This window comes from Pelophylax lessonae (assembly GCF_965119305.1).
Source record: "Pelophylax lessonae genome assembly, chromosome: 12".
In the NCBI taxonomy this organism is placed as follows: Eukaryota; Metazoa; Chordata; class Amphibia; order Anura; family Ranidae; genus Pelophylax; species Pelophylax lessonae.
Genome location: NC_138779.1, coordinates 40575992 through 40603968, shown reverse-complemented (window position 1 = coordinate 40603968; position 27977 = coordinate 40575992). Strand labels below are relative to the sequence as shown.

At 46.8% G+C, this 27977-nt stretch overlaps 1 protein-coding gene across 4 annotated transcripts in view; it reads left to right on the top strand.

Moving 5' to 3' along the window:
• Nucleotides 1-3565: 3565 nt before the first annotated feature.
• Nucleotides 3566-27977, top strand: part of LOC309567856 (kazrin-like) — a 228340-nt gene continuing 203928 nt past the window's right edge. For all 4 annotated transcript variants that reach the window (XM_082273358.1, XM_082273356.1, XM_082273360.1 and 1 more), the window contains exon 1: nucleotides 3566-3636. In XM_082273358.1, coding sequence (XP_082129484.1) covers nucleotides 3582-3636 — 55 coding nt within the window. In that variant the 5' untranslated portion in view covers nucleotides 3566-3581. The remainder of the gene's footprint in view (nucleotides 3637-27977) is intronic.

Sequence of the window (27977 nt, the reverse complement as noted above, 5' to 3'; positions counted from 1 at the left end):
TTTTTGCGTCCCTCGCCGTGGCTCCTGGCTCCCCCGCTGCTGAGTACCCCTATTCAGTGCAATACAATAAAAAACCTGTTTGCCTCAGCCCCCCTAATACTTACCTGATGATACCTGGGATGTTGCACAAGAGCCTCGGCTGTCAGGGACTCCCCTCCTGATTGGCCGAGAGACAGCAGCGGGTGCCATTGGCTCCCACTGCTGTCCATTAAAGTCAGGAAGCCAATGAGAGAGAGGGGGCGAGGCCGAGCAGCAGCTCCATGTCTGAATGGACATACAGAGCAGTGGCTCAGCTCGGCTGCCCCCAAACAAGATGTTTGCTCTAGGGGAACTTGGCAGGGGGGAGGAGCCTTGAGCGCCGATGGGGCACCCAAAAAGAGGAGGATTAGGGCTCCTCAAATAACTCATTTTTCTTCTACCTTCAGCAGACACCTTGTTGAAATGCGTTTATCACCAGCAGAGCTATTCATCCTGTGCGAATGCCTGCAAAATTTTATTACTAGGCTATTTACTCTTCAGGTTGGATGTTCTTTATTCATAAGATTAGCAGGAATCTGGAAAATACCACATTATGGCCACCAGATGGAGCAGACGATTGTGGCAAATAAGTATCTGGCCTCTGATCATCAGCGCCATCTAGCTGACATAATGTGATATTTCTTTTCTTATAAATAAAGATCTTCAGACCTGGTGAGAAAATAGCCTAATAACATTCAATTTTGTTTCGTCTTTTTCTTTATAAATGCGTCCTTTAGTGTCTTGATTCTAGCCTACTAAGATTGTTCCCTAGATATACAAGGATGTTGTGTATTATTTAAACTGATCTGAGAGACTGGCAGAGGAGGAAGAGTCTATGACTCTGAGTCAATGCTATGTGTTATCGGTTGTGGTTCACAAGCTTATAGACAATGTGTTCCTGGAAACTGTTTTATAAGGTTCAGATCTATGAGATAGCGCTGAGGGTTGCTGTTTGCATTGTAAACCATATGTGTAAAAATTATCTGAACTGTGTGTGTGTTGCCGTAGCAACCAGCCGCTGACTGTTGTGTGAGCTTTAGTGGTTTTTTCTTGTGTGTAGCCTGATGGGTTGAATTTTCCACTGAGCTCTTCTACATTTTTGAGAATTCCTCGAGAAATATCCATGGAGTTTCCAGACCACGGCCATCAGAAGTCCAAGCAATACTTTGGTGTAGTCATGGTGATAGGTGGAGCTGGGATTTGGTATCTCTTGCCTGGTGTTGGGTGATGCAACCTTTATGTATTTGTTTTGGGTGGCCTTGGTCTTTTAGACCCCATCCTTCCCCCATTAATGGTTCCTGCTGCTGTTAAAGTCAGGATGCCAATGAGCAGAATCTCCAGGTCTGAGTGGACACACAAAGCAGCGGCTTGGCTCGGGTGCCCCCAAAGCACCCAGGGGGCACTCAGCAGGGGGAGGAGCCTTGGTTATTTCCTGCCTTGACTACTGCAACTCTCTCCTCACTGGCCTACCTTTACACAAGCTATCCCTCCTTCAATTTATTATGAATGCTGCTGCCAGACTAATACACCTTACTAACCGATCCGTGACTACTGCTGCGCTCAGCCAAAATCTCTTCACTTGCATCCCCTACCCCATCGTATAAAATTCAAAATACTAACCACAACATACAAGGCCTTCCACAAACCCCCCCCCCCCCAGCTACATCACCAACCTTATCTGCAGATATCGCACAAATCGTCCTCTATGTTCCTTCCAGGACCTCCTACTCGCTCTAGTTTCTTGTTACCTCCTCCCACGCTCACTTTCAGGACTTCACCAGAGCCTCCCCCATCCTCTGGAACTCCCTACCCAAGTATATCCGGTCAGCTCCACCCTGTCCTATCCAAAAATCATTTACTGTATTCAGGGAAGCCTACACTACCTCCACTAAGAACTGTACTCGAGTCACCTCCATCAGATCAACCCCCGGGCCCGCAGCTATTACCTTTTTGTACTACTTCCCCTTTAGATTGTAAGCTCTGTTAGCAGGGCCCTCCTATTCTGTATTGAACTGTATTGTAATCCTACGGTTCCCCCCCCCCCCCACATTGTAAAGTGCTATATAAATTCTGTATAATAATCATTTAAAATGCGTTGCCATGTGTTTTCAGATGCATTGTGTTTTGAAATACCGAGTTAACGTGCACCCAAACCCAAAAACATACATGTAATAGATTGCAGCTTACCGGCCCTTCGATGTCCACAGCATTTTACGCCGAGCAAATTTCAGCCGCAATTTACTTCGTGGATGGCCCTGTCCGCACCCTCCCACTCCTTCGATCTGCAAATGAAAGAAGTCCAGGGAAAAATTGTGGACTGAACAGCTGATGCATACTGTCCAATGCAGTCACAGTTCAGGTGTTCTGACAACCACAAGTTTTGGTTGTCAGAATACAGTAGCTGGTTTTGCAGATTGCTCTATCCATGTGCTTTAGTGTGGATGGGGAAAATCAGTAGATTTCACTCTTTCAGCCAACAGGTAAATCTTTAGTGTATAGCCGGCTTTTGGACTGGAAAGCTGCAATCTGCATTAGCTTCCTTTTTTTTTTTTCCTATATCTTGACCTCGTGATCCTGCCAGGAGCATACTACCTGTCCTAGGGAGACGACACGCATTCATCACACTGTATCTATGGAGGAGCAGTGTTGCTACCATAAGGCAGGACTACAGATGCCTCCCTCTCTACTGTGGTCCATAACAGAGGGGAGGTGCTTTGTAGTTTACAGAGGCTGGAAGGAACAATGCTAGCTAACAGTGTGGCATAGGCAAAGAGCACAGAAAGTTATCAGCATTTATTTGCACTTATTACGGCCTAAAGGCCGAAACGCGTTGGATTTTTTTTGTCTGTTGTACACATGCTACAATAAAACAATGTTTTAGCCGATGTCCGTAGCACCAGCCTTTCTTCTTTTTTGTATGGATTACATGGAGGATTACAGAGACCTCACAGGCTGGGTTGCTGTGTGTTTGAGGCTCACCAGACATTGCACAGGAGGTGGTAGCTCAGATGCACCTGTTCCTGGTGAAAAATAATGTTCTTTAGTAAGGAACATACATTCTACATTAATAAAAAACAGCGTTTGTTACATTACTTGCCTGTAATGAAGTATGTCCCATGATATCACTGCAAGGCAGCCCTGTCCTCTTCCTGCTGCAGAATTGTCAGCACTGTGGGGGGTAACAGCTTCAGGCCTACAGGCTCAGCTGCACTAAAGATAATCCAATGGGGACACACCTAGGAGAGGGGCGTGTCCCTACTAGAACATATTTAGTGCAGCTGAGCCTGGAGACAGAAATCTGTTACAGTGCCGAAAATCCAGCAGCAGGAAGAGGACAGGGCAGCCCTGTAGTGATTTTTTTTTTTATTTATTTTTTTACAGGTAATGTAACTAACGCTGTAGAGGAAAAAAAACATTGTAAATAAATTTCAGCTGTAAATGTTTGGTCGTTTTTAGCATGCAGGAGCTGAGCGTTCTGTAGAGCTTAATAGTTTTCATACATTGGTTACACACGACTCAATCTATTGCCTCTCTGCTTCTTCGTAGGTCTGGATTACGGCAACATGAAGATGAGCCGATCTGGTACGTTGCAGAGTCAAGAAAAATACACGAATGGATGTAAGTACCTACCTCTGAGAGCGGGCGGGTCATTACTTGTCTGCTTGTTGATTTTTTATGTTTATACCTACCTTTTTTTTATTTATTTTGTCCTGCTGGCTTCTTCTGTTGTCTTGTAACTGCAGGCTTTGTTTCTGTGCTCTGCATAACAATAGACAAAAGCAGTAACCGGTTCCGTGCCTTTTGCTGCCAGAAACAAGGAGGCTGTCATTGCTCAGATGCTTCTAGAAATGCAGGTGCTTAGCCATTATCATGACCTCCTGGCTTCAATACCATAAGGTACTGGCCTGGAACAAGTATAAAGGTTAGGTTCTGGGCCTGGAGCATTGAAGCCAAAGGGGAAAGCATGACAGCCAGGAAACTAGCATTTTCGGTAGAGGTCAGCAGTGGCAGCTGGAATGTTTCTCTAATGATAGGTTCCCATACTGCTGAACTCCAGGTGAACCACTAAATCTACAGATGATGAAGCCATTTTAAATGGCAAAGGATTTATTTTGGGGTGATTACTGTAGTAATGTCACTGGTCCCCCCAAAGTATCAAAAATGTCAGTTAGGAGTCCGATCTGTCCGCCGCAATGTCACAGTCCCGCAAAAAATTGCAGATCGCGGCCATTACTAATAAAAAATAAAAATGACAATTTCTTTCCCCTAGTTTGTAGAGGCAATAACTTTTGCGCAAACCAATCAAAATACGCTTTTTGCGTTGTTTTTTTTTTTTTTTTTTTTTTTTTTAACCAAAAATATGGTAGCAGAATACAAATTGGCCTAAAAGGATGAAAATTTTTGATTTTTAAATTTTTTTTTGGGAAATGTTGTATAGCAGATTGTGAAACATGATTTTATTTATTTTTTTTTTTTTCAGAAATGTTGCTGGTTTTTTGTTTATAGCGCAAAAAATAAAAATCGCAGAGGTGATCAAATACCACCAAAAGAAATCTCTATTTGTGGGGAAAAAAAGGACATTTTTATTTGGGTACAGTGTCGCACGACTGCACAATTTTCCATTAAAGTATTGCCTGGTCATTAAAGTGGTTGTAAACCCACTTTAAAGCGGAGTTCCGGCCACGAAAATGTTTTTTTTAATAAAAATCCCCCCGGGACAGTCAGGGCTAGTGCATTCCACAATGGATAGCCTCTGATCTGTCCCGGGTCGCACTTACCTTTTAGAAGAAATACTTCCCTTGAAAATTTCTTCTCCAGTGCTGCCATCTCAGATGTGGGCAGCTGAAGCCAGCGCGTCCTCTTCCGTGTCCTCTTCTCCCAGAATGCCCTGCACCGGCCCCGCCGTCACTTCCGGGGCAGGAGCGTCATCCCTGTACAGCTTCTGGGCATGCCCAGAAGCTGTTTAGTAGGGAATGACGCACCTGCACCGGAAGTGACCCGGTGCAGGCGCATTGATTCCTGTGAGCGATGGCGTTCAGCTCCCAGGAGTCATCGCAAGCAGGAAGTGACGGCGCGGGCCGCGGCCACAGAGGGAGGAAGTGGAAGAAAGGTAAGTATATTATCTTCAATAACAAGGTAAGTAAACAAAAAAAAAAAATGTGATTATCCATTTGTTTTACAGGTGACACAGAGCAAGCGGATGGCCCAAAGTGCATTTTGTGGCCGGAACTCCGCTTTAAATACTTTTACCTATAGGTAAACCTATATTAAGGCTTGCCTATAGGTGCTATAAATATCTCCTAAACTTGCACCGTTTAGGAGATATTTATAGTGTATGCAGCTGATGACATCATCGGAGCATGTGCTCACCCGTGCCGTTCCTTCAGAGCCCTGTGCCGTGAACGGCGGCTCCCTCGCGCCTGTCCGGGAATGATGTAATCAGATGGCCGGAGGACGCGATTCCAGGAAGCAGGACAGCCGAATATGTCGGCCATCTTGTCCCTGAGTGGGCGGCCTTGCGGGGGCTTCATTATTAGGTAAGTACTTCATAATGAGCTAGTATGCGATGCATACTAGCTCATTATGCCTTTTGTCTTTACAGGTTTTTCTTTTTTATCATTTTTTTTTCAGAGGGTTTACTTCCTCTTTAAGGGGGCAAATCCTTCTGGTCCAGAAGTGGTTAAGGACTACCATAATGCTGATGCGCCCTGCAATGCAATTGAGTTGACGCCCCTGATTTAGACTTAAAGAAACATTGAAACCCTTGTAGTGTGGGGGCAGCTTCATTGAAAGAGGATTTTTCCTTTCCCTGGGAATATGTTTAGTCTTTTTTAGTGTATCAGTTTCTGCTGCAGCTTAGAACTTGCCACCTGCTGGCTGCAAGTGGTAAATATGAAATGATTATATGCAACATTTTAGATTTTATTGTTCACAAGGATGCTAAGAGTTTTTCTTTTTTAGTGCTGAAAATAATAAAGACAATAAATACAAATGTTATACGTTCCCCTTTAAGACTGCTGTCATCTGTGTGTGGGTGACTTCAGTGACATGCTGTATAGGACGAGCTCGGTGCATTGTTGTAAATATGAAACCTGTTCCTTAACCCTTCTCTCTTATTGGAGAGAGGAAGAAAAACACATTACTGTTCTGTCATTGTGATAGTAAAAGGTTTAAAATGCGTTCCTGTGCCAACGCTGCACTGCAGAGCCAAACCCCCTCCCCCCGTACATTGACCAAGCACCGTAAATCAAGCAGAAGAGGCTTATTGTACTCTGACTCCGCCCATCCCGCCACCTGCACGCCTTCCAGGGTTTAATCTGCCGCACACATTAACCTGTGCCACCATTCACTCTAGGTGACCACAGCCTACAATCTTTGCTGCTAGACGGATCGTATTCATCGGACCCGTAATGAAATGCCTTGGGTTTTTTATTTTTTTTTCCCATTAGCAAGAAATATTTAATCTTTCTTATTATTTTTTACATTTTGCTGTTTTTATGTTTTGAACCATTTCGTGATTTTTTTAGCTTGTGGTTTGAAAAAAATAAATAAATAAAATGTCCCCCTTTTAAGCCTGTGTGCTGATGCTTTTCATTTCGCTGGAGTGGCGAAGCTTGAAATTGTACAAGATGTGTGGTCAATTCAGCCGTATCCCAGGGTGGATTTCACGGGCAGATGCCATTTTAATTCTGTCCAGATTAACCGTGCCACGGCCAATGTTACAGAGGATTATATTGATAGAACAAATGTTTGCTAAAAGGGCAAATGTGACCTGATAAATTATGCACCATCATGGACAGCGAACAGCGTTTGTTGAAGTAGAGGGGAAAAAATTAATTTAATGTTTTGCTTGTTAGCTGGTGACACAATGGCAGGGGGCTAATGTATTAATCACTGGTTCAGAAGAGGAATAGGTGCAATTATGTATCAAACTAGATAGATATATTAATAGACATATCAATAGATGTATAGATATATCTCTCTCTCTCTCTCTCTCTATTATATATATATATATATATATATATATATATATATATATATATATATATATATATAGAATATAGAGAGAGAGATATATATATTAGAGCGATATACAGTATCTCACAAAAGTCAGTACACCCCTCACATTTGTGTAAATATTTTATTATACCTTTTCATGTGACAACACTGAAGAAATGACACTTTGCTACAATGTAAAGTAGTGAGTGTACAGCTTGTATAAGAGCCCATTCACATTAGCGCGACTTGTCAGACGACTTGTCAGCCTGACAAGTCTCGCTCGGTCGCGGTCCATTGATTAGCACAGGACCCGTTCTAATAGGAGTGACACAAGTCGCTCCGACTTAGAAAAAGGGTCCTGTACTACTTTGAGGCGACTTGCATAGACTTCCATTATGTGAAGTCTCTGCAAGTCGCGGTGCACGCGACTTCACAGGTCGCCCCCCAAAGTCGTGTCGCGCTAGTCTGAATAGGCTCTAACAGTGTAAATTTGCTGTCCCCTCAAAATAAATCAACCCACAGCCATTAATGTCTAAACTGCTGGCAACAAAAGTGAGTACACCCCTAAGTGCAAATGTCGAAATTGGGCCCAATTAGCCATTTTCCCTCCCCGGTGTCATGTGACTTGTTAGTGTTACAAGGTCTCCGGTGGGAATGGGGAACGTGTGTTAGATTTGGTGTCATCGCTCTCACTCTCTTACTGGTCACTGGAAGATCAACATGGCACCTCATGGCAAAGAACTCTGAGGATCTGAAAAAAAGAATTGTTGCTCTACATAAAGATGGCCTAGGCTATAAGAAGATTACCAAGACCCTGAAACTGAGCTGCAGCACGGTGGCCAAGACCATACAGTGGTTTAACAGGACAGGTTCCACTCAGAACAGGCCTCTCCATGGTTGACCAAAGAAGTTGAGTGCACATGCTCAGCGTCATATCCAGAGGTTGTCTTTGGGTAATAGACGTATGAGTGCTGCCAGCATTGCTGCAGAGGTTGAAGGGGTGGGGGGTCAGCCTGTCAGTGCTCAGACCATACGCCGCACTCTGTACCAAATTGGTCTGCATGGCTGTCGACCTAAAAGGAAGCCTCTTCTAAAGATGATGCACAAGAGAGCCCACAAACAGTTTGCTGAAGACAAGCAGACTAAGGACATGGATTACTGGAACCATGTCCTGTAGTCTGATGAGAACAAGATAAACTTATTTGGTTCAGATGGTGTCATGCATGTGTGGCAGCAACCAGGTGAGGAGTACAAAGACAAGTGTGTCTTGCCTACTGTCAAGCATGGTGGTGGGAGTGTCATGGTCTGGGGCTGCATGAGTGCTGCTGGCACTGGGGAGATACAGTTCATTGAGGGAACCATGAATGCCAACATGTACTGTGACATACTGAAGCAGAGCATGATCCCCCTCTCTTCGGAGACTGGGCTGCAGGGCAGTATTCCAACATAACGACCCCAAACACACCTCCAAGATGACCACTGCCTTGCTAAAGAAGCTGAGGGTAAAGGTGATGGACTGGCCAAGCATGTCTCCAGAACTAAACCCTATTGAGCATCTGTGGGGCATCCACAAATGGAAGGTGGAGGAGCGCAAGGTCTCTAACATCCACCAGCTCTGTGATGTCATCATGGAGGAGTGGAAGAGGACTCCAGTGGCAACCTGTGAAGCTCAGGTGAACTCCATGCCCAAGAGGGTTAAGGCAGTGCTGGAAAATAATGGTGGCCACACAAAATATTGACACTTTGGGCCCAATTTGCACATTTTCACTTAGGGGTGTACTCACTTTTGTTGCCAGCGGTTTAAACAATAATGGCTGTGTGTTGAGTAATTTTGAGGGACAGCAAATTTACACTGTTATACAAGCTGGACACTCACTACTTTACATTGTAGCAAAGTGTCATTTCTTCAGTGTTGTCACATGAAAAGATATAATAAAATATTTACAAAAAATGTAAGGGGGTGTACTCACTTTTGTGAGATACTGTGTATATGTATGGCAATGTAACAAACCATAAAAGATGATTGCACAAGTTTGCCCTTTTGTGAGTGTGTTTTTATTAACCACTTAACGATCTGAAGGTTTTAACCCCTTAATGACTAGGCTATTTTTGCGATTCACCACTATTACTTTAACTGACAGTGCGCAATGATGTACCCAAATAAAATTGATATCCTCCCCCCCCCCCCCCACACACACACACACACACACAAATAAAGCTTTTTTTTTTTTTTTTGTGGTATTTGATCACCTGTGCGTTTTTTTTTATTTTTTGCGCAATAAACAAAAAAGAGCGACACAAAGTAAAAAACAATATTTTTTACTTTGTGATATAAAACATTCCCAATAAAAATAAATCAAATTGTTTCATCATTTTAGGCCAATGTGTATTCTGCTACATATTTCTAGTAAAAAAAAATCCCAATAAGTGTATATTGATTGGTTTGCGCAAAAGTTATCGCGTCTACAAATTAGGGGAAAGATTTATCTCATTTTTTCTTTATTTATTTACTAGTAATGGGGGCGATCTGCGATTTTTAGTGGGACCGCGACATTGCGGTGGACAGATCGAACACCTTACTGACATTTTTGACACTTTTGGGGGGGTCTCAGTGTCATTACTACAGTAATCAGTGCTAAAAATATGCACTGTAACAGTACTAATGACACTAGCAGGGAAGGGGTTAACACCAGGGGCGATCAAAGGGTTAAATGTGTGCCTAGGGGGTGCTTTCTAACTGTGTGGGGGATGGGTTCACTGAATGAACACAGAGATATGTGTTCCTAAATAGGAGGAACATAGGATCCCTGTGTTCATCACTGACAGAACAGGGGTCTGCTGTGTTTACATAGGCAGACCACTGTTCTCTCTCCATGGGGAGCGATCGCGGGTGCCCAGCGGACATTGCGGCCACCGGACTCGCTGATTGTCTTCCCCCTCTAGCCAATCGGTGCGTGCGCGCCCGCACTACCTGCTACACGAAGCAATGTACATGTACGTAATTTCGCGTAACAGAGCCAACCTGCCACAGTAAACCTATTATATAAATTATATTATATATATATATATATATATATATATATATATATATATATATATATATATATATATATATATATAAAATATTGTTGTTCACCTTGTTTACTACACTATGGAGGATGCGTTTTTGTTTTCAATAAAAAAAGGAAAAATGACTTAGCCTGGTCTGGCCCTGGAAAGATAAAGCAACCCCCGACTTAAAAGAAACCCTACAAATAATTAAGGCTATGTTCACATGTCCGGCGTAGCGATCGTGAGCAGAATCAACGCGATTCTGCCCGCGATCCGGAAATCATTGCAAATCGCGGGGCGCCTGTGTGTTGCCGTTGTTTGCAATGGCACCCCAAACGCTATTCGATGTTGCCGCGATTTCCGCCTGCCGAATCGCGGTAACATCGCGCAAATAAAATCGCGGGTCGCATGACGTCCCAAAGAAGCTCTTGTACCTTTTTGGGGCGTCATGCGACCCGCGATTTTGTTTGCGCGATGTTACCGCGATTCAGCAGGCGGAAATCGCAGGAACATCGCACAGCGTTTGGGGTGCCATTGCAAATCAACGGCAATGCGCAGGCGTCCCGCAATTTGCAATGATTTCCGGGTAGCAGGCAGAACCGCGGTGATTCTGCCCGCAGTCCGCTGCGCTAACATGTGAATGTAGCCTAACAATCACTGTACATAGGAGATACTTTTCGCATATAGTACGGGAAACCATCCGACGGTTAGGAACTGGCATCCTTGGCAGAGGTTGTATTCAATGCTTCAACCCTTCACCTAGTTGGTTTATTCAAATGTGATATCTGACTATGTTTAGAAGTGTAATTGTTGTTACTGATGTTAGTCAACTGTTCTTCCATATTCTTTTTGGTTCTGTACATGAATTAATGGTCTTAATCGAGATTGTAGTATTGTCTTCCGCAATGTCTACTTTAAGGTTCGATGCTCTTACTATTTTTATCATTTCTTCCATTGGCAGGTAATGTTTAGGAAATGATTATTAGCAATCTACTATGTGCCTTCATCTGTAATTTAATACCTGTTAGTAATGGCTAATATAGTAGCAATAGGTCTTGTACACCTTATTTCTGTATTTCTTCAAAAACAATAAACTGTTGAATTAAAAAAAACACTTATGCTCAAATAAGCGCAATAAAAACGCAAATGCCTGTAAAAGCAGTTTTCTCTTACGTCCTCCGACAGTCGCCGCCTCTTCATATTCGTCACATATGGGGTATTAGACTTTGCTCCGAAGGAGTAGCTAGGCAACAGAATATGTTAACAATAAAGCTTTAACATATCCCACCCTCAAGGGGTGGTCCCCTCAGTCAATACCCTCCTACTTCCTGCAACCATATCTCAGTTTTAATGTCTAGCTTGTCAGGAGTGGCTGGCTCTCTCTGTGCTGGGACTTTTTGTCCCAGACTCTTTCTTCTTTTTGATATTTTGTTTGAGTTTTCTCTCTACCTTTACTTAGCTGTTATTTTTGTCAGCATTAGTTAGTTCTTCGGACGAAGAGGATCATGCGGACTGGGTCTCGGGCTGATCCCCCTGGTCGCAGGTCGTGGGTCAGTGGCTTCCCAGTCTGCCATCGAGCGTTCAGCCAGGTAACGCTCCTGGCACGGTGAACGACCCATCCCTGTTCGGTGCAGGGATGATTGGTGAGGTGGCTACCTCACCGGACGCTGTGCGGTTTCTGAACCGCCATTGTGTGCGTCTTGAATTGCGACTCTCCCTGCCTCATGTGCAGCGGCTTGTTCGCCTGTGCGGGTTCCCCACGCCATGTGAGGTAAGTGTATCTATGTGGGGACCTGTCTGTCTGGGGGGGGTCTCAGTCTGGGACTGTGTAACCTGCCTTTAATCACACTGCTTGTCTCCCTATATCTCGGCTGCATGCTGTGGGCTGCAAGGGGGGGGGGGAGCTGTATGACACTGAGTATGTCAGGCTGGGCAGTGTGAGGAGCTGTGTGCTGTGGGGCATGTTTTTAATGGCATGTTGGGGCATATACAGCGATCGCTGCGGCGATCTAACATGTATCCATATAATGGGATAATATTGTGTGTGATTTTATGCACTGTGGAGCGGCGATTTCGGCGCCAAACGGCGCCATTTTACCGGCGCCCGCTCCGGCCGCATGGTTTACATGCACGGCGGCCATTTTCTTGTAGCCTCCATAGGCTTACATAGAGCGCCCTGGCAGCATCACTTCCTCTCTCCTGGAAGCACCGATCGAGGCAGCAGCAGCAGCGGAGTCTCCTCAGGTTTTATCCTTCTATTCCTGTGTTCCATTGCCTGTATTCAGTCTGTATATTCCCTGTGAGGGTCTCATTGTGCCGGAGTGTGGTGCGGTGGGCTGCGCTTGCCGCGCTTGCTGTAAGGGGGCAGTTAACCCTTGGTTGTCTGGCATACAGGGGCAATGGATTCTCAGGAGGGCAAGTTTCCCACAGTATTGGTGGAAAGCCAGGGGACCGCTGTTTCCCCCCCAGGGGGGGATTTGGCCACTATTGTGGCTGGCCTTGCTGCACAGGTGCAAATGCTGGTGGCTGCTCAATCTACTAAACGGCCCAGAGTTGCTCTGTCCTCTGATTCTGAGGGTGAAGGTGATGGGGCTGTTCTGGCGGGGACCCCCCTATCGGGGTCCCGCTCCTCTCTTGATCTAGTGGGGTCTGAGGTAGAGGCTGAAGTTGAGGGGGTTGATAATTCTCCCCCTGGCTCGCCTGAAGAGCTTGCAATCATGGATGAGTTGATTGCTTCCATTAAGCAGACGCTACGTTTGCAGGACGAGGTGTGTCCCCCAGCTGCCTTGGCGGCTTATGGGACGCAGAGAAAACGCAGGACGCCGCAGGTTTTTCCCTGCAATGCTGATTTTCAGCGCGCTGTTAAGGACCAATGGCGCGATTTGCGCAAGCCTTTTGCGGTACCAAGTAAATTTAAGCTGCGTTATCCTTTCTCGCCTGCCACTGATGAACGGTGGTGTGTGCCTCCGCCAGTGGATCATGCTATTGCGGTTTTGAACAAAGCCACTGCGATCCCTGCAGAGGGATCCCCTGTTTTCCGTGATGCCACGGATAGGAGACTGGAGTCTCTTGCCCGTCATACTTATTCTGTTACGGGTTCTATGCTTAAGGCTCTGTTTGCTTCTCTCATGGCGGCCCAGGCGATCGCAAGTTGGACGCAGATGCTTAGGCGCGTCCTAGTGGCCGATTCGGCCTCGGCGGCGACCCTGGATATGGTGGATCAGATCCACCAGGGTGTCATGTATCTGTGTGATGCGGACCTGGACCTGATTCCGTTGGCCGCGCGTGTGCACAGCGTGGCGGTGTTGTTTCGCCGCCTGGTTTGGTTGAAATGTTGGTCGGTGGACCAATCTTCACGTAAAACCTTAGCCAATCTGCCTTATGATGGATCTCGCCTTTTTGGGGAGTCCCTGGATGTGTTGATTAAGGGGATTACCGGGGGTAAGAGCACTCTCTTGCCCCATTTCCCCAAGGCTAAGGGGGCTTCTGGGAAGAAGCATGCTCATTTTCGGCCCCCTCAGGGGTCCTTTCGTGCCTTTCGGCCGCACTACAAGGGCAAACCGTTCAAGGGCCAGGGCTCTCAGAAGAAACCCTGGTCTGGGAAACAGAAGTCCGGCCAATCCGGACCTGCGGCCCATAACAGTTCGGCCTGAAGGGGCGCCCTCACCCAGTTTTGGGGTGGGGGGACGCTTGCTCGGTTTTCTTCAGCCCTGGTTGGCCCGTGTGCGGGACAGATGGGTTCTGGAAATCGTTCGATCTGGTTACAAGATCGAGTTTCTCTCTCGGCCAGAGAGCAGATTTTTTCCCTCAAATCTACAACTGTCTCCAGAGCGCCTGCGGGATCTGCACCTGGCGGTGCGGGACCTGAGGGCTCAGGGAGTGGTGGTTCCGGTGCCTCATCGGGACAGATTTCGGGGGTTTTATTCCAATCTGTTCACCGTGCCCAGAAAGGAGGGCAAGGTTCGTCCAATTCTGGACTTGAAAGCTCTGAACCGCTCTGTGCGGGTTCGCAAGTTCCGCATGGAATCCCTGCGCTCGGTGGTGGCTGCCCTGGTTCCGGGGGAATTCATGGCCTCCATCGATTTGAAGGATGCGTATCTTCACATCCCCATATTCGAGGGTCGTCAGAGATACCTTCGATTTGCCATTGCGGAGGATCACTACCAGTTCGTGGCGTTGCCCTTTGGGCTCGCCTCGGCTCCGCGGGTCTTCACCAAGGTGCTTGCACCGGTTCTGGCATTATTGAGAGCCCAGGGCATTTCTGTCCTGGGGTATCTGGACGACATTCTGATTCGGTCTGCGACCAGTCAGGGTCTGGAGAAGGACCTGTCTGTCACGATGCAAACTCTGCAGGAGTTCGGTTGGACGATAAATGTTCCAAAGTCGACACTGAGTCCGTCGGTTCGTCTTCCCTATCTGGGAATGATACTGGACTCGGTGCAGGCGAAGGTCTTCCTGCCGGAAGACAAACTCAGGACTCTTCAGGAGGAAGTCAGGTCCCTCAGGGACGTTCCGAACTCGTCTCTGCGGACGTGTATGAGATGTCTGGGATTGATGGTCTCGGCTTTCGAGGCGATTCCTTTCGCGCAGTTTCACACGCGGGGTCTCCAGGCGGAGATCTTGTCCAAGTGGGACGGGCGACCTCAATCTCTGGATCTTCAGATCTCGTTGAGTCATCGCACCAGGGAAAACCTTCTGTGGTGGCTCCAGTCCCCGTTGGTGTCCGGGGGCAAGTCGTTTCGTCCGATCTCGTGGACGATAATCACCACGGATGCCAGCCTGTCGGGCTGGGGTGGTGTTCTGGGCGTTCTGTCCGCCCAGGGGACCTGGTCGGAGGGGGAGTCTTCCCTCCCGATCAACATTCTGGAATTGCGTGCGATAAGGCTCTGTCTTCATCGCTGGACGGACCGGCTGCAGGGCTGCCCGGTTCGGGTGCAGACGGACAATGCCACGGCGGTGGCCTACATCAACCACCAAGGGGGCACCAGGAGTGCCCGAGCGGCTCGAGAAGTGGCCGACATTCTGTCTTGGGCCGAGACTCATGTTCCGGCGATAACGGCGGTTCACATTCCGGGAGTGGAGAACTGGCAGGCGGACTATCTGAGTCGCCAGACCCTGGATCAGGGGGAATGGTCTCTCCACCCGGCTGTCTTCCAGATGTTGTGCGCGAAGTGGGGTCTTCCAGATGTGGACCTGTTCGCGTCTCGCCTCAACTGCAAGGTGAAGAGGTTCGTGGCAAGGACGCGCGACCCTCGGGCAGACGCGTCGGACGCGTTAGTGGCCCCGTGGCATCAGTACAGGCTGATGTGCGCGTTTCCACCGATTCAGTTGCTGTCCCGGTTCCTTCGCAGGTTACACTCGGAACGCAGCACGGTGATTCTTGTGGCACCGGACTGGCCTCGCCGGTCCTGGTACGCAGACCTCGTGAATCTGGCGGTCGACGCCCCCTGGCGTCTGCCTCTTCGGGACGATCTACTGTCTCAAGGACCGATTTACCATCCTGCTTTACAGTCGCTGGCTTTGACGGCCTGGCTGTTGAGACCGAGGTCCTGAAGGAGAAGGGTCTCTCTCCAGAGGTTGTTCATACCTTGATCAACGCGAGGAAGTCTTCCTCGGGAAAGGTTTATTACCGTACTTGGAAGGCCTATTTTGCCTGGTGTGAGTCCAGGGGGTTTTCACCCCGCACGTACTCGGTTTCCCGTGTGCTGTCTTTCCTTCAGACGGGTGTCGATCAGCGTTTGGCGCTGGCTACGATGAAGGGTCAGGTGTCTGCGCTGGCCGTTCTGTTTCAACGTCCCGTGGCTTCCAACTCCTTGGTTGGCACTTTTATTCAGGGTGTGCGGCATCTGGTTCCTCCTAGGAGGGATCCTTTGCCCCCTTGGGACTTGAATCTAGTCCTGTCTGTGTTACAACGTGCTCCTTTTGGACAGATCAGGGAGATCTCGTTGTCTATGTTGTCCAAAAAGGTCGCCTTTTTGGTGGCGATCACTTCGGCTCGCAGAGTGTCGGAACTGGCGGCTTTGTCCTGCAAGTCTCCGTACCTGGTTGTTCATTTGGATAAGGTGGTCTTGCGACCTAATCCTTCTTTTCTGCCGAAACGAGTTTCGGAATTCCATCTTAACGAGGATATTGTTTTGCCTTTGTTGTGCACGAAGCCTAAACATCCAAAGGAGGTGAGATTGCATTCTCTGGATGTTGTTCGGGCGATTAGGGTTTACCTTAAATCGACTGAGTCTTTTCGAAAGACGGACTCCTTGTTTGTTCTTCCAGAGGGTCCTCGGAAGGGCATGGCGGCTTCCGCCTCTACCATTGCCAAATGGATCAGGCAGACCATTGAACAGGCCTATGCCTTGCAGGGGAAGGTTCCCCCTGTGCCTGTGAAGGCGCACTCTACTAGATCTCTGAGTACGTCTTGGGCCTGTCGTCATGGGGCTTCTGTAGCCCAGGTGTGTAAGGCGGCGACTTGGTCGACCGTACACACTTTCACAAAATTCTACAAAGTAGATGTTCAGGCATCGGCGGATGCTTCCTTTGGCCGCAAGGTTCTTAGTGCGGCTGTTCCCTAGGGTCCCTTGTTGGGGACTCCTGGCTGTTGGGATAAGTTTTGTATCCCCTGGTTTTTTGTCTTTTCCTGGGTTGTTGCTCCTGTTGAGCACTTATTTTTGCTGTTGCCCAGCTGGTTTCCTTCCTTTGGTAAGGTTCCTTTCTTTGATGTGGAGACTGCGTTGCCTTTCGGCGCGGATGCGTTTCCCACCCCTCATGTTTGCACTGCTTTGGGACGTCCCCATATGTGACGAATATGAAGAGGCGGCGACTGTCGGAGGACGTAAGAGAAAACGGAATTTTTGTAAAATCTTACCTGTAAAATTCCTTTCTCTGAGTCCTCCGACAGTCGCCGCCCCCGCCCCTCTTTTGGGGTTTGAATGTATACTCTACTGCTATTCCACTAAAACTGAGATATGGTTGCAGGAAGTAGGAGGGTATTGACTGAGGGGACCACCCCTTGAGGGTGGGATATGTTAAAGCTTTATTGTTAACATATTCTGTTGCCTAGCTACTCCTTCGGAGCAAAGTCTAATACCCCATATGTGACGAATATGAAGAGGCGGCGACTGTCGGAGGACTCAGAGAAAGGAATTTTACAGGTAAGATTTTACAAAAATTCCGTTTTTTTTTTTTTTTTTTTTTTGAGCTGCAGTGTGCATGAGCCCTAAGACAGCCATTTCCCAATCTTTTTAACACGGAGGAATCCTTAAAATAACTTTCCGGTCTTAGAGGGTCCCTGCTAAAAATTACTATATCTACAACTCGTGATACATTAGTGTGATGGTCAGTGGGGAGAATGATCCTTACACTTGCATAGTTGGTGGGAAGAATTAGTGGTGCACCAAAATTTCAGCTACCGAAATATTCGGCTGAAAATGGGCCTATCCCATTTTGGCCAAAAATGGGTCATATATGCTGAAAATGAATGGCAGCAGCAGCTTTCACTTTAACGCGGCCAGCTCCCGAGACTCGCCGTTTGTACCCCCTCGTCCGCCCTGTGCAAGACTGGTTGCTAGAATCGCCAGCCGCCTGGTATCTAGCAACCAGTGACGTCACGGTCCCGAGAGGAAAGCCAGGCCGAGAAGAGGACCCAGCATGCAGAGCGGAGGAGGATCTTCCTTGTCCTTCTATTACTGACTCTCTGGCTTCACCCACCTCCTCCCTCCATCTTCTACTGTATGGCCGCTGCGGATAGGAAGGACAGGAGCAGAACCAGACAACATATGACAACATATGTGTTATGATGTACATAAAATCATTTGGGGGAAAAAAGTCGTTTTCGGTCAAGGGCATCCTGAATTTTCGGTTTCTGTTTCGGCCCAGAATTTTCATTTCGGTGCATCCCTAGGAAGAATGATCCTTACACTTGCATAGTTGGTGGGAAGTATGATCCTTAAGCTAAATACACACTATCCAACTTTTGTGGTTAGATTTCCTTCAGATTTACCTTTTCTATGTAGTGCAAGGGCCTGCCAGATTGCATATAAATTAAATAGTGTTTAGGTTTGACCTCATATTCTATGGTTTTGGTAAATCTAAAGGAAAAAGTCTTCAGAAAATCTTATAGTGTGTATGGCCCATTACACTTGTATAGTTGGTAAGGTTGAAAAACAACACCAGTCAATCCAGTTCAACCTGTGGTGTGTGAGTGTTATGTCCATAGTACATTGTAAATCCCTGTATGTTGTGATTGTTAAGATGCCCATCTAATCGTTTTTTTTTTTTTTTTTAACTATCAACGCTCCCTGCTGATACCACTGCTTGTGGAAGAGCATTCCACATCCTTTCCACTATGACAGTAAAGAACCCTCTACGCAATTTGAGGTTAAAGGGATTGTAAAGGCAGAAGGTTTTTTTTTTTTTTATCTTAATGTATTAAGATTAAAAAAAAAAAAAAAAAAAAAAGCCTCTAATACCTGAGTCCATCTTTATCCAGCAATGTTGCAGGGATGTCTCAGCTGCCTAGGACTCCCCTCCTCATTGGCTGAGACAGCAGCATGTTGCGATTGGCTCCCGCTGTCAAAGTCAGCCAATCAGGAGAGAGAGGATGGGGCGAGGTCGCAGCTCTGTGTCTGAATGGAGAAAGGGACTTGTGATATAAAAGAAAAGAATATTCCACTCTTTGGACCAAATAGTATGTGGATCTAAATTGGATATGATGTTTTTTAGGTGACAACTATTGTGTTTTGAATAATAAATGTGTGATGCTCATTAAATTAACTGAAAGTGAGCTGCAGCCCCCAAAAAAAGACTACTCCACAAATGGAATATATATGAAATATGGAGTTTTATGAAATTGGGTTCGGCGCTGCTCCACCTAAATTAATTAGTGCTATATGTGCAAATACTGCTCAAATGTGCCTCTCAAAATTGAAATTTGATAAAATGAATAAATAAACCACATATAATGCTGCGCAAAAAAGTGCAACTGCTAAATGTAAACAAATGTACCGTACTCAATAGGAGTACCTCACCCTATTGATATATTATCAATGTGATTATAATAATAATGAATGTCCTTCAAAACCACATGCACTGTCATTTGAATATTCTTCCAGTGAGATTGCTGGTCATTATAGTGCCTTCAATAAATCCGTGAATTGGTGCTACCCCAGTACGAATAAAATCCAAGCATGCAGTGAGCCCCTGGTCCTCTCATGTCCCTCACCAGGTATGCTCTTACCAGATGACTACCCCCCCCCCCTTGCAACAGGGGCATCTCGCTGCAACAGGGGCATCTCGCCTTTAACCACTTTAAGCCCCGGTTCACATTTGTGCGAGTGCCGGGTTCGCATGTAATATCGGAGTGCACTGCTCCGACATTACATGCGATCAGCTGTACGGTGCGAGTTTAGCCATACAGTTTGTATGGCTAAATTCGCATCGCACCCGGAGCAAACACGCACAGGAGGCATTTTTGCAGCCGCATCAGGATCGGATCGCACAGCGGTTCACACTTGTGCGATCCGCTCCTGTGCGAACTGCACGATCGCACTGCGATATGCGATCAAACTGGGGGTATCGTTAAGATCACTTTTTTGAATTACAAAATTAGGAAACAGTAACGTTAGGCCAATTTTTTTCCATAATGTGAAAGATAAGGTAACGAGTAAATGGATACCCGACATGTCATGCTTTAAAATTGCGCACACTCGCGGAATGGCAACAAACTTTGCTAATTAAAAATCCCATAGGCGACACTTTAAAAATTTCTACAGGCTACCAGCTTAGAGTTACAGAGGCGCTTCTGCGTGTGAGCTAATGGGGGGCCCTTTATTTATTTTTTCCTATTTATTTTATTTATTATTATTTTAATATTTTTTATTATTATTATTTATTTAAAAAAAAAAATAATTTTATTCCAATTATATGTATAGAAATAGCCATGACAGGTCCTCTTTATTGTGAGATCTGGGGACAAAAAGACCTCAGACCTCACAACTACACTAAAAAAGGAAGAAAAAAAAAGAAAACGTTGAAAACAAATCGGCCCTTTAAACCGGTTGCTAGGCACCGACGTTTGCCGTCGCTCCGCTCCTCCAAGACCATAGATTCGAGTGAGGGCCATCTTGCCCTCACTTGACTTCCTGTCTCCGGGACCGGATCATTTTCCCTGCTGCCGGCTGGTCCGGTAAGCTGAGAAAACGTCCGGGACACGGCGGGAGGGGGGTGCACCTGTTCCGCCGCACCGTAAGGGTCATCCCGCGGTGAATCTGCCTCTGGGACCACCCTTATCTTAAACCCCACCGCCCGCCGTTTAAAAAAATACTGGGGTTTTAGCAGTTATCTGCTGCCATAACCCCGGTATTTAGCTTTAAACGACCAACGTATAATGACGGCTGGCGACTGGTAATTGGAGTGACTGCCTTTCTTTCCTCCGAGGTCTTCCCTTATGCTCCCTCTCGTATCCTATCCACAGGGAGCTATGACTTGGCTTGGGTGCCCCCATAGCAAGCTGCTTGCTGTGGGGGCACTCAACAGGAGGAAGGGGCCAGGAGCACAGGAGAGGGACCTGAGAGGAGGAGGATCGGGGCCACTCTGTAATGGGCACGTAAGTATAACATGTTTGTTATAAAAAATAAAAATATAGACTTTACAATCACTTTAAGTCCCAGTTCACACTAAGGCGACCTGTGAGGCGACCTGGTCGCCTCACAGGTCGCCGTAGGTCGCCTCCCATAGGGAAGCTGCGGACCCGTTCTAATAGGAGCGACACAAGTCGCTCCGACTTAGAAAAAGGGTCCGGAGCTTCTTTGGGGCGACGAGGAGGCGACCGCCATAGACTTCAATGTTATGAAGTCCGTGGCAGCCGCTCCGAGGTTGCGTCGCTTGTATGTGAACGGGGCCAAAACCACTTCTCATCCAATTTCAGTGAATGGCCGCAAGGCTTTTTACATTTCCCCTACACAAAAACGTTTTTTCCCTATACTAGGGTCACCAGTAGGATATTCGTACATCGCTATCATATCCCCTCTTAAGTGACTCCTCTCCAGAGAGAAGAAGTTCAATGCCTGTAGTCATTGGGAAGAATGGCTAAAAAGACCAATGGTGTCAGTGGGACCTTATCTCAGAAGCAGAACTTGCTCATTGCTCAAGGAACCCCTAGAAACCTCTGGAGGAACCCTAGAGTGCCATTGAACCCTGGTTGAGAAACCCTGCTCTAAGCTTTGAGGAAAAAGTTGATGTACATGGAAACTTTTAAAAGACTAAATTGATTTAAAAAAATGTTAATGTTGCACGACAACAAGCTTCACATGTATGAGTTTGAGAGGCAGCAGTATGGTGGGAGATCCATTTTACGCTGACTTGTTTTGCAGCCCTCTAAAATATTCATCCGTCTGTAGCCCGTGGCTTTGGAGAAGCTCAGTGCCCTTTTCATCCTCTGTGCAGAAAAGTTGAGTTTGTCAGTGAAGTTTGGAAGGCTCATCTTCTGCCTCATCTATACCGCATGCCTCTGAAACTGAAGCAGACTGAACTGGCATGAGCCGCGGTACGAGGTTATTCCTTTAGGGGGATGAGAGCCGCCATCTCTCTTCAGAACAGCGTGCTCACGGTTTTCGGCTGAAATCAGCACGCATTTGAATAATAATCCACGGCCAGAGCTCAAATCAGCATGGACGGAGAACATTCATCAGCTATGGGTTGTATTTTTTTTCTTTTTTTAATGTCTTTCAGCGAGGGCCCTGCAAGTGCCTCCGCAGCTCTCGGCAAATTAAAGACATGACTGCAATGTTAATACGGGGCATCAAACATGATCTCCTCCTTTAGAGAATTAATTAGCCTGTTTTTTGTTTCTTTTTCTCTTATCTCTGATGTCTCGATAGAAGGGTCCAGGCGTGGATGGATGTAGGAGTTGCAGGCCTTCAGATCGCACACTGTATGAACAGCATGGGCTATTGTTCTATATAAGAGTATCCATGTAGCTTAGAGATCCAGAGCAAATATCTCATTATCAATGCTCCAGAGATGTTATTAAAGATGGCTCGGAGTTATTTTGAATTCACGCTGCCTCCTTCTCTCTTTCTAATTTGACGTATGTTCTGGGAGGAAGGAATGCTGTGACCAGGCTCCGTAGGGGAGGAGAAGTTTTCAGTTGGCCAAAAAACTTGATGGCTGCAAACCTGCAGTGCTTTACTGATTGGGTACTTCATGTATTATGGCTGGGTATGCGGTTGGTGCGGCTTGCATTCTTGCTGGTGTTCTGCCGAAAAAACTACAAATCACCAAAAACTCCAACCACGTCCCTTCCAGTGACTCTCCAGTAGCAATAATTTCAATGGTATATAACCTGGGTCCTTAAACTACGGCCCTCCAGCTGTTGTGGAACTACACATCCCATGAGGCATTGCAAAATTCGGAGATTCACAGACATGACAAGGCATGATGGGAATTGTAGTTCCTGAACAACTGGAGGGCCATAGTTTGAAGACCCCTGGTATATAACTTCAAAGTAAGGATGTTAATGTATTGTGGGCGGTCGTAAAGTGGTAAAATGGTGCATGGACTTATATCCATGTTTCCCGCTGGTACAGGGCTGCAGTGCCTGTGTTCTGCCGAAAAATGCAACTCGCCAAAATCTCCAACCACGTCACTTCCAGCGCCTCTCCAGTAGCAATCATTTCAATGGTATATAACGTCAAAGTAAGGATGTTAATGTATTGTGGGCGGTCGTGAAATGGTAAAATGGTGCATGGACTTATATCCATGTTTCCCGCTGGTACAGGGCTGCAGTGCCCGTTACATATAGTTACATAGTATGTGAGGTTGAATAAAGACAATAGTCCATCCAGTTCAACCTGTGTAGGTGTGTGTGGCTGTAATCATCTCACATAGCCCTGAATATTCTGATCCTTGAGATTTACATCTAAGAGTCTTTTGAAAGCCACCATACTTCCTGCAGAAACCACCTCTTGTGGTAGAGAATTCCACAATCTTGTAGCCCTAACAGTAAAGAACCCCCCACGTTGCCTGAGGTTGAAACGCTTCTCCTCTAATCGCATTGTATGCCCTCAAGTCCTCATGCAATCCCTTTGACTGAATAGCTGTTTTTCTAAGCTGAGATCCCCATTGAGATATTTATAAATTGCTATCATGTCCCCCCCCCCCTCAGGCGTCTCTTCTCCAGGGAGAATAAATCAAGCGATTGCAGATGCTCTTCATAATTAAGTGTTCTGCCGAAAACTGCAGCTCGCCAAAATCTCCAACCACGTCACTACCAGTGACTCTTTCGACCAGTTGGTGTTTTCACAGAACAGGCAGCAGCAAATACACTATGGTACATGCTCTAATAAGTGGACAGTGTTAGTTCGCCCACTACCAACCAACAACATGGCCACTTCCAAGGCAGCAACAACTAAACGGGCAGACTAACAATGTCCACTCATAGCGTGTTTTGTAGTGTATACGCTGCCGGTGTTCTATGAAAACACCAACTAGTCGAAAGAGTCACTGGAATTGATGGGGCTGGAGATTTTGGCGAGTTGCAGTTTTTGGCAGAACATGGGCATTACCTGCGGGAAACATGGGTATAAGTCCATGCACCATTTTACCACTTGATGACTGCCCACAATACGTTTACATCCTTACTTTGATGTTAAATACCATTGTTTTGGCTGCAGCTAGCTGCCATAACCTTGTATCCTTTTGTACTGTGGGCAATTCTCTTTTTAGATGAGAGATCCCAGCAGCGGATTCACCACAAGACCGCTTTTAGAGGCGGTGGGAGAGATGCCCCCCTCACCACTTTCCACTGGTCTCTGAGCTTACCGGAACCATTGGCAAAGCCCAGAGCCGATCCAATCCCTGAGACGCCTGGACAGGAAGCCGAATGAGGGCCAGATAGCCCTCACTTGGCTTTATGCCCTTGGAGGACCGGAGCAACGTCTGATGTCACTTCCCCATCTCGGGCTTAAAGGGATGATTTTTTTTTTTTTTTTATTAAAAGCAGAGTCTTTTTTTTTTTTTTTCTTCTTCTTCTTTGTTTTTCTTTGCCTTTTTAAGGCTACATTCACACCTGAGCGTAGCGTTTTCGCGCGTTTTTACAGCGATTTTACCGCGATTTTTACCGCGATTTACAGGCGTTTTTTGGGCAGGCGTTTTTAGATTGAATAGAAACCAATAGAAAACGCCTGTAATCTGCCCAACAAGAAGCTCATGTACTTTTTTGAGCGTTGGGCGTTTTGCTTACAGCGTCAAAACGCTCAGATGTGAACAGGGGCCATTGAAATGAATAGGATTTGTCTTGTTGGGCGTTTTGAGAGCTGATCCTAGAGCAGAAAAACTCCCCAAAAACGCCTAGATGTGAACGGAGCCTAAGGGTGAATAAGAGATCTGGGTTTTTGTTTTTTTTCCTCACATTTCTCAATAAAGAGGACCTGTCATGCTTATTTTTATTACAAGGGATGTTTACATTCCTTGAAATAAGTGTTAAAAAAAGATTTAAAAAATTAAAGGAACAGTGTAAAAGTAAAATAAATAAGAAAAAAAAAATATTTAAAGCACCCCATCCCTCCGTGCTCGCATACGTAAGTTGAGCTCTTAAATGAGAAGTTTGGTCAAAGCTATTTTGGCCCTACTTCTCCTATGGTTCACAGGAGTGCAGTTAGTTCTGCAGTCCTCTGACCTGTTAGCTGACAGCGGGCTAAAGTCCGCTGCCGGCTGACATCACTGAGCAGATCCGGGCTCTGAATCGATCCCGACTTTACAGTCAGAATCCACCTAGATGCCTGATCCGGCGGCAGACTCAGCCTCTCACTGAGCTGCTGACAGCCTGAGCCAGTCGCCCCTGCCCCCTCCACAGCCCAGCACTCCAGTGAGCGCTGGAGGGGAGAGCAGAGAGCCGACAGTCACAGTCAAGAAGCGGCTCCTACAGGCTTTTGGGCTCTTATTTTTTCTGCCTGGAAACTCCCCTCTGTTAGCCAATTTGTCCATGCACACTATGGCTTATTCAGACATTTTCAGGCATATGCTCTTACAGGCAGAAAAAACCTTCCACCAAACTTGCGTTTTTGAAAGGTGTTAGTGCCTCAAAAGCCAAAAGCAGCTTGAAACGAGTGAAAACATTTTATTCCAGATTTTTGTTTTGTTTATACAGTGGTTAAGAAAATACTATCTAGGAGGGTTTGTGAAAAAAAAGTGTAGCACCCTCCTAGGTAGGTGCTAGGTAAAAGCATCTTATGCTCCTTATCAGGGAAGCCTGATCTATTAGGTTGCCTGCTGCATGTTTCCAGATGTGATTCACTGGGTCTGAGTGAGTGTCCCGACTGCATCCAATAGGGGAGCCTGTTGGACAGTGAAGGAAACCCAGCCGGTGACATATTGGTTTTTGTGGGAGTCTCAGTGGGAGGGTACTATTGCAGTGCATCCTGGGATTGCTCATAAAAGCCAGAGGGACATATGACAGGGCATCTTTGGCGGGAAGGAGAGTCCCAGGAGGAGGCAGGCGGCTGTCACTCCTCCTGTTGTGTGTGAGGAAGGTGGTCTTAGGCAGTCAGCCTAGTGAACCAGGTGTGGAGCTGAGCTGCAGAGGATCCAGTGGAGCTGACAGTGGAGCTGCTGGCAGAGTCTTCTGGGCAAAAAAGTGTCAGTGAGTACCAGGGGACTTGCCAAAGGGTCTGCCCAGGAAGAGGACCACTCCAGTGAAGTCAGAGGATCAAGGGGTCAGTTTACACAGTGTGTCAGAGTAAAGGGGGTGCTGTGTAAAACCCTGAAGAGTAGGGAAAAAGGGGGTGCCATGTAAAACCCTGAAGAGTAGGGACAAAGGGGGTGCCATGTAAAACCCTGAAGAGTAGGGACAAAGGGGGTGCTGTGTAAAACCCTGAAGAGTAGGGACAAAGGGGGTGCTGTGTAAAACCCTGAAGAGTAGGGACAAAGGGGGTGCCATTTATAACCCTGAAGAGTAGGGACAAAGGGGGTGCTGTGTAAAACCCTGAAGAGTAGGGACAAAGGGGGTGCTGTGTAAAACCCTGAAGAGTAGGAACAAAGGGGGTGCCATTAATAACCCTGAAGAGTAGGGACAAAGGGGGTGCAGTGTAAAACTCTGAAGAGTAGGGGCAAAGGGGTGCCGTGTAAAACCCTGAAGAGTAGGGGCAAAGGGGTGCCGTGTAAAACCCTGAAGAGTAGGGGCAAAGGGGGTGCCGTGTAAAACCCTGAAGAGTAGGGGCAAAGGGGGTCCCGTGTAAAACCCTGAAGAGTAGGGGCAAAGGGGGTCCCGTGTAAAACCCTGAAGAGTAGGGGCAAAGGGGGTGCCGTGTAAAACCCTGAAGAGTAGGGACAAAGGGGGTGCCGTGTAAAACCCTGAAGAGTAGGGACAAAGGGGGTGCCGTGTAAAACCCTGAAGAGTAGGGACAAAGGAGGTGCCATTTATAACCCTGAAGAGTAGGGACAAAGGAGGTGCCATTTATAACCCTGAAGAGTAGGGACAAAGGGGGTGCCATTTATAACCCTGAAGAGTAGGGACAAAGGGGGTGCCATTTATAACCCTGAAGAGTAGGGACAAAGGGAGTGCCAAGTAGTACCCTGAAGAGTGATTCACAGTACAGTACAGTTCATTTAATTCTTCTTCACTATAGTGGCAAGGTGAATCAGCGGCCTTGCCGCATCCATTGTTAACCAGAAGTCTAAGCAATTGTGCATAGTTATTCAGTTGGGAGTATCCCACTCATCCCTTCTCCCATCCCATTTCTCAAATAAAACAACAAAAACCAAAACCCCTAGACTGTTTTCTGACTGATCCAAGCACTAAGAATATGCTAAATCGTCAAGTTGTTGCTATGGGTAACCCAGGGGAACCCCTAACCAGCAGCTCCCATGGGAGTAGTGCTACAAACGCTTATGTTTCCAAAAGCTCGAAGGAGCTTGAAGAAGCTCAATAAAAAATGTGCACAAGAGCACAAAAAAGCACAAGCTTCTTCATGCTGAAATAAAAGCTCAAATGCCTGTAAAAGCAGCTTTCTTTTTCTGAGCTGCAGTGTGCATGAGCCCTAAAGGTAACTCCGGCTTTGGTTGGGGTCTATCTGACACAAAGTACCTTTTGATAATGTAGTAATGTTAGTTTTTAAACTTTTTTCTTAGAGCTAGACCGGTTCACTATTGCCTCGTTTCCACTGAGCGGATCGGTTCGGGTCAGTTCGGTACGGTACGCTATTTTGGGTGTTTCCATTATGAAAGTGGCCCATACAACCGAACCAAACCGCACCATTCCTGGTCCTGCTTCAGATGTAGGGCCATAGGAAATGGTACGGTACGGTTAGGGCGGAGCTACTGCTGTCACACGATAGATTCCACTGATTGGCGGACAGGAAAACTTCAATGCTCACGTCAAATGAAAGAGCAAAACAAACACCTCATTTGGTGTAAACCCCGCATGGACCCTGGTGGCCCGACTTGCAGTGGAAACGATCACCTGAATAGAACGGACCATTCTAACCCTCCCAAACTGTACTGACCCGAACCGTTCTGCTCAGTGGAAACGAGGCATATAAGGCCCCTTTCACACACGGAGTCCGTCAGGCGGACTCCGGTTTTCTCAGCGGGGGATCGATCCGCCGATCCCCCGCTGAGCAGGCGGGTGACAGCTGTGTCTCCACTCTGTGTGCGGAGACACAGCTGTCAGGTCCCCGCTTTTCTCTATGGGGGAATCGGATAAGAACGGACTGCGTGTCCGTTCTTATCCGATCGGCCAGGCGGTTTGAAAATGGGGTTTCCATCTGTCCAGTTTTATGGGATCGGATGTCAGCGGACATGTCTCTGATGACATCCGATGCCCCGTAGAGATGCATGGGGCGTCCGTTCAGATCCGCCAAAAAAACTGAACGGACTCCGCATGTGAAAAGGGCCAAAAAGAGGGGAAATACAGGTAAAAA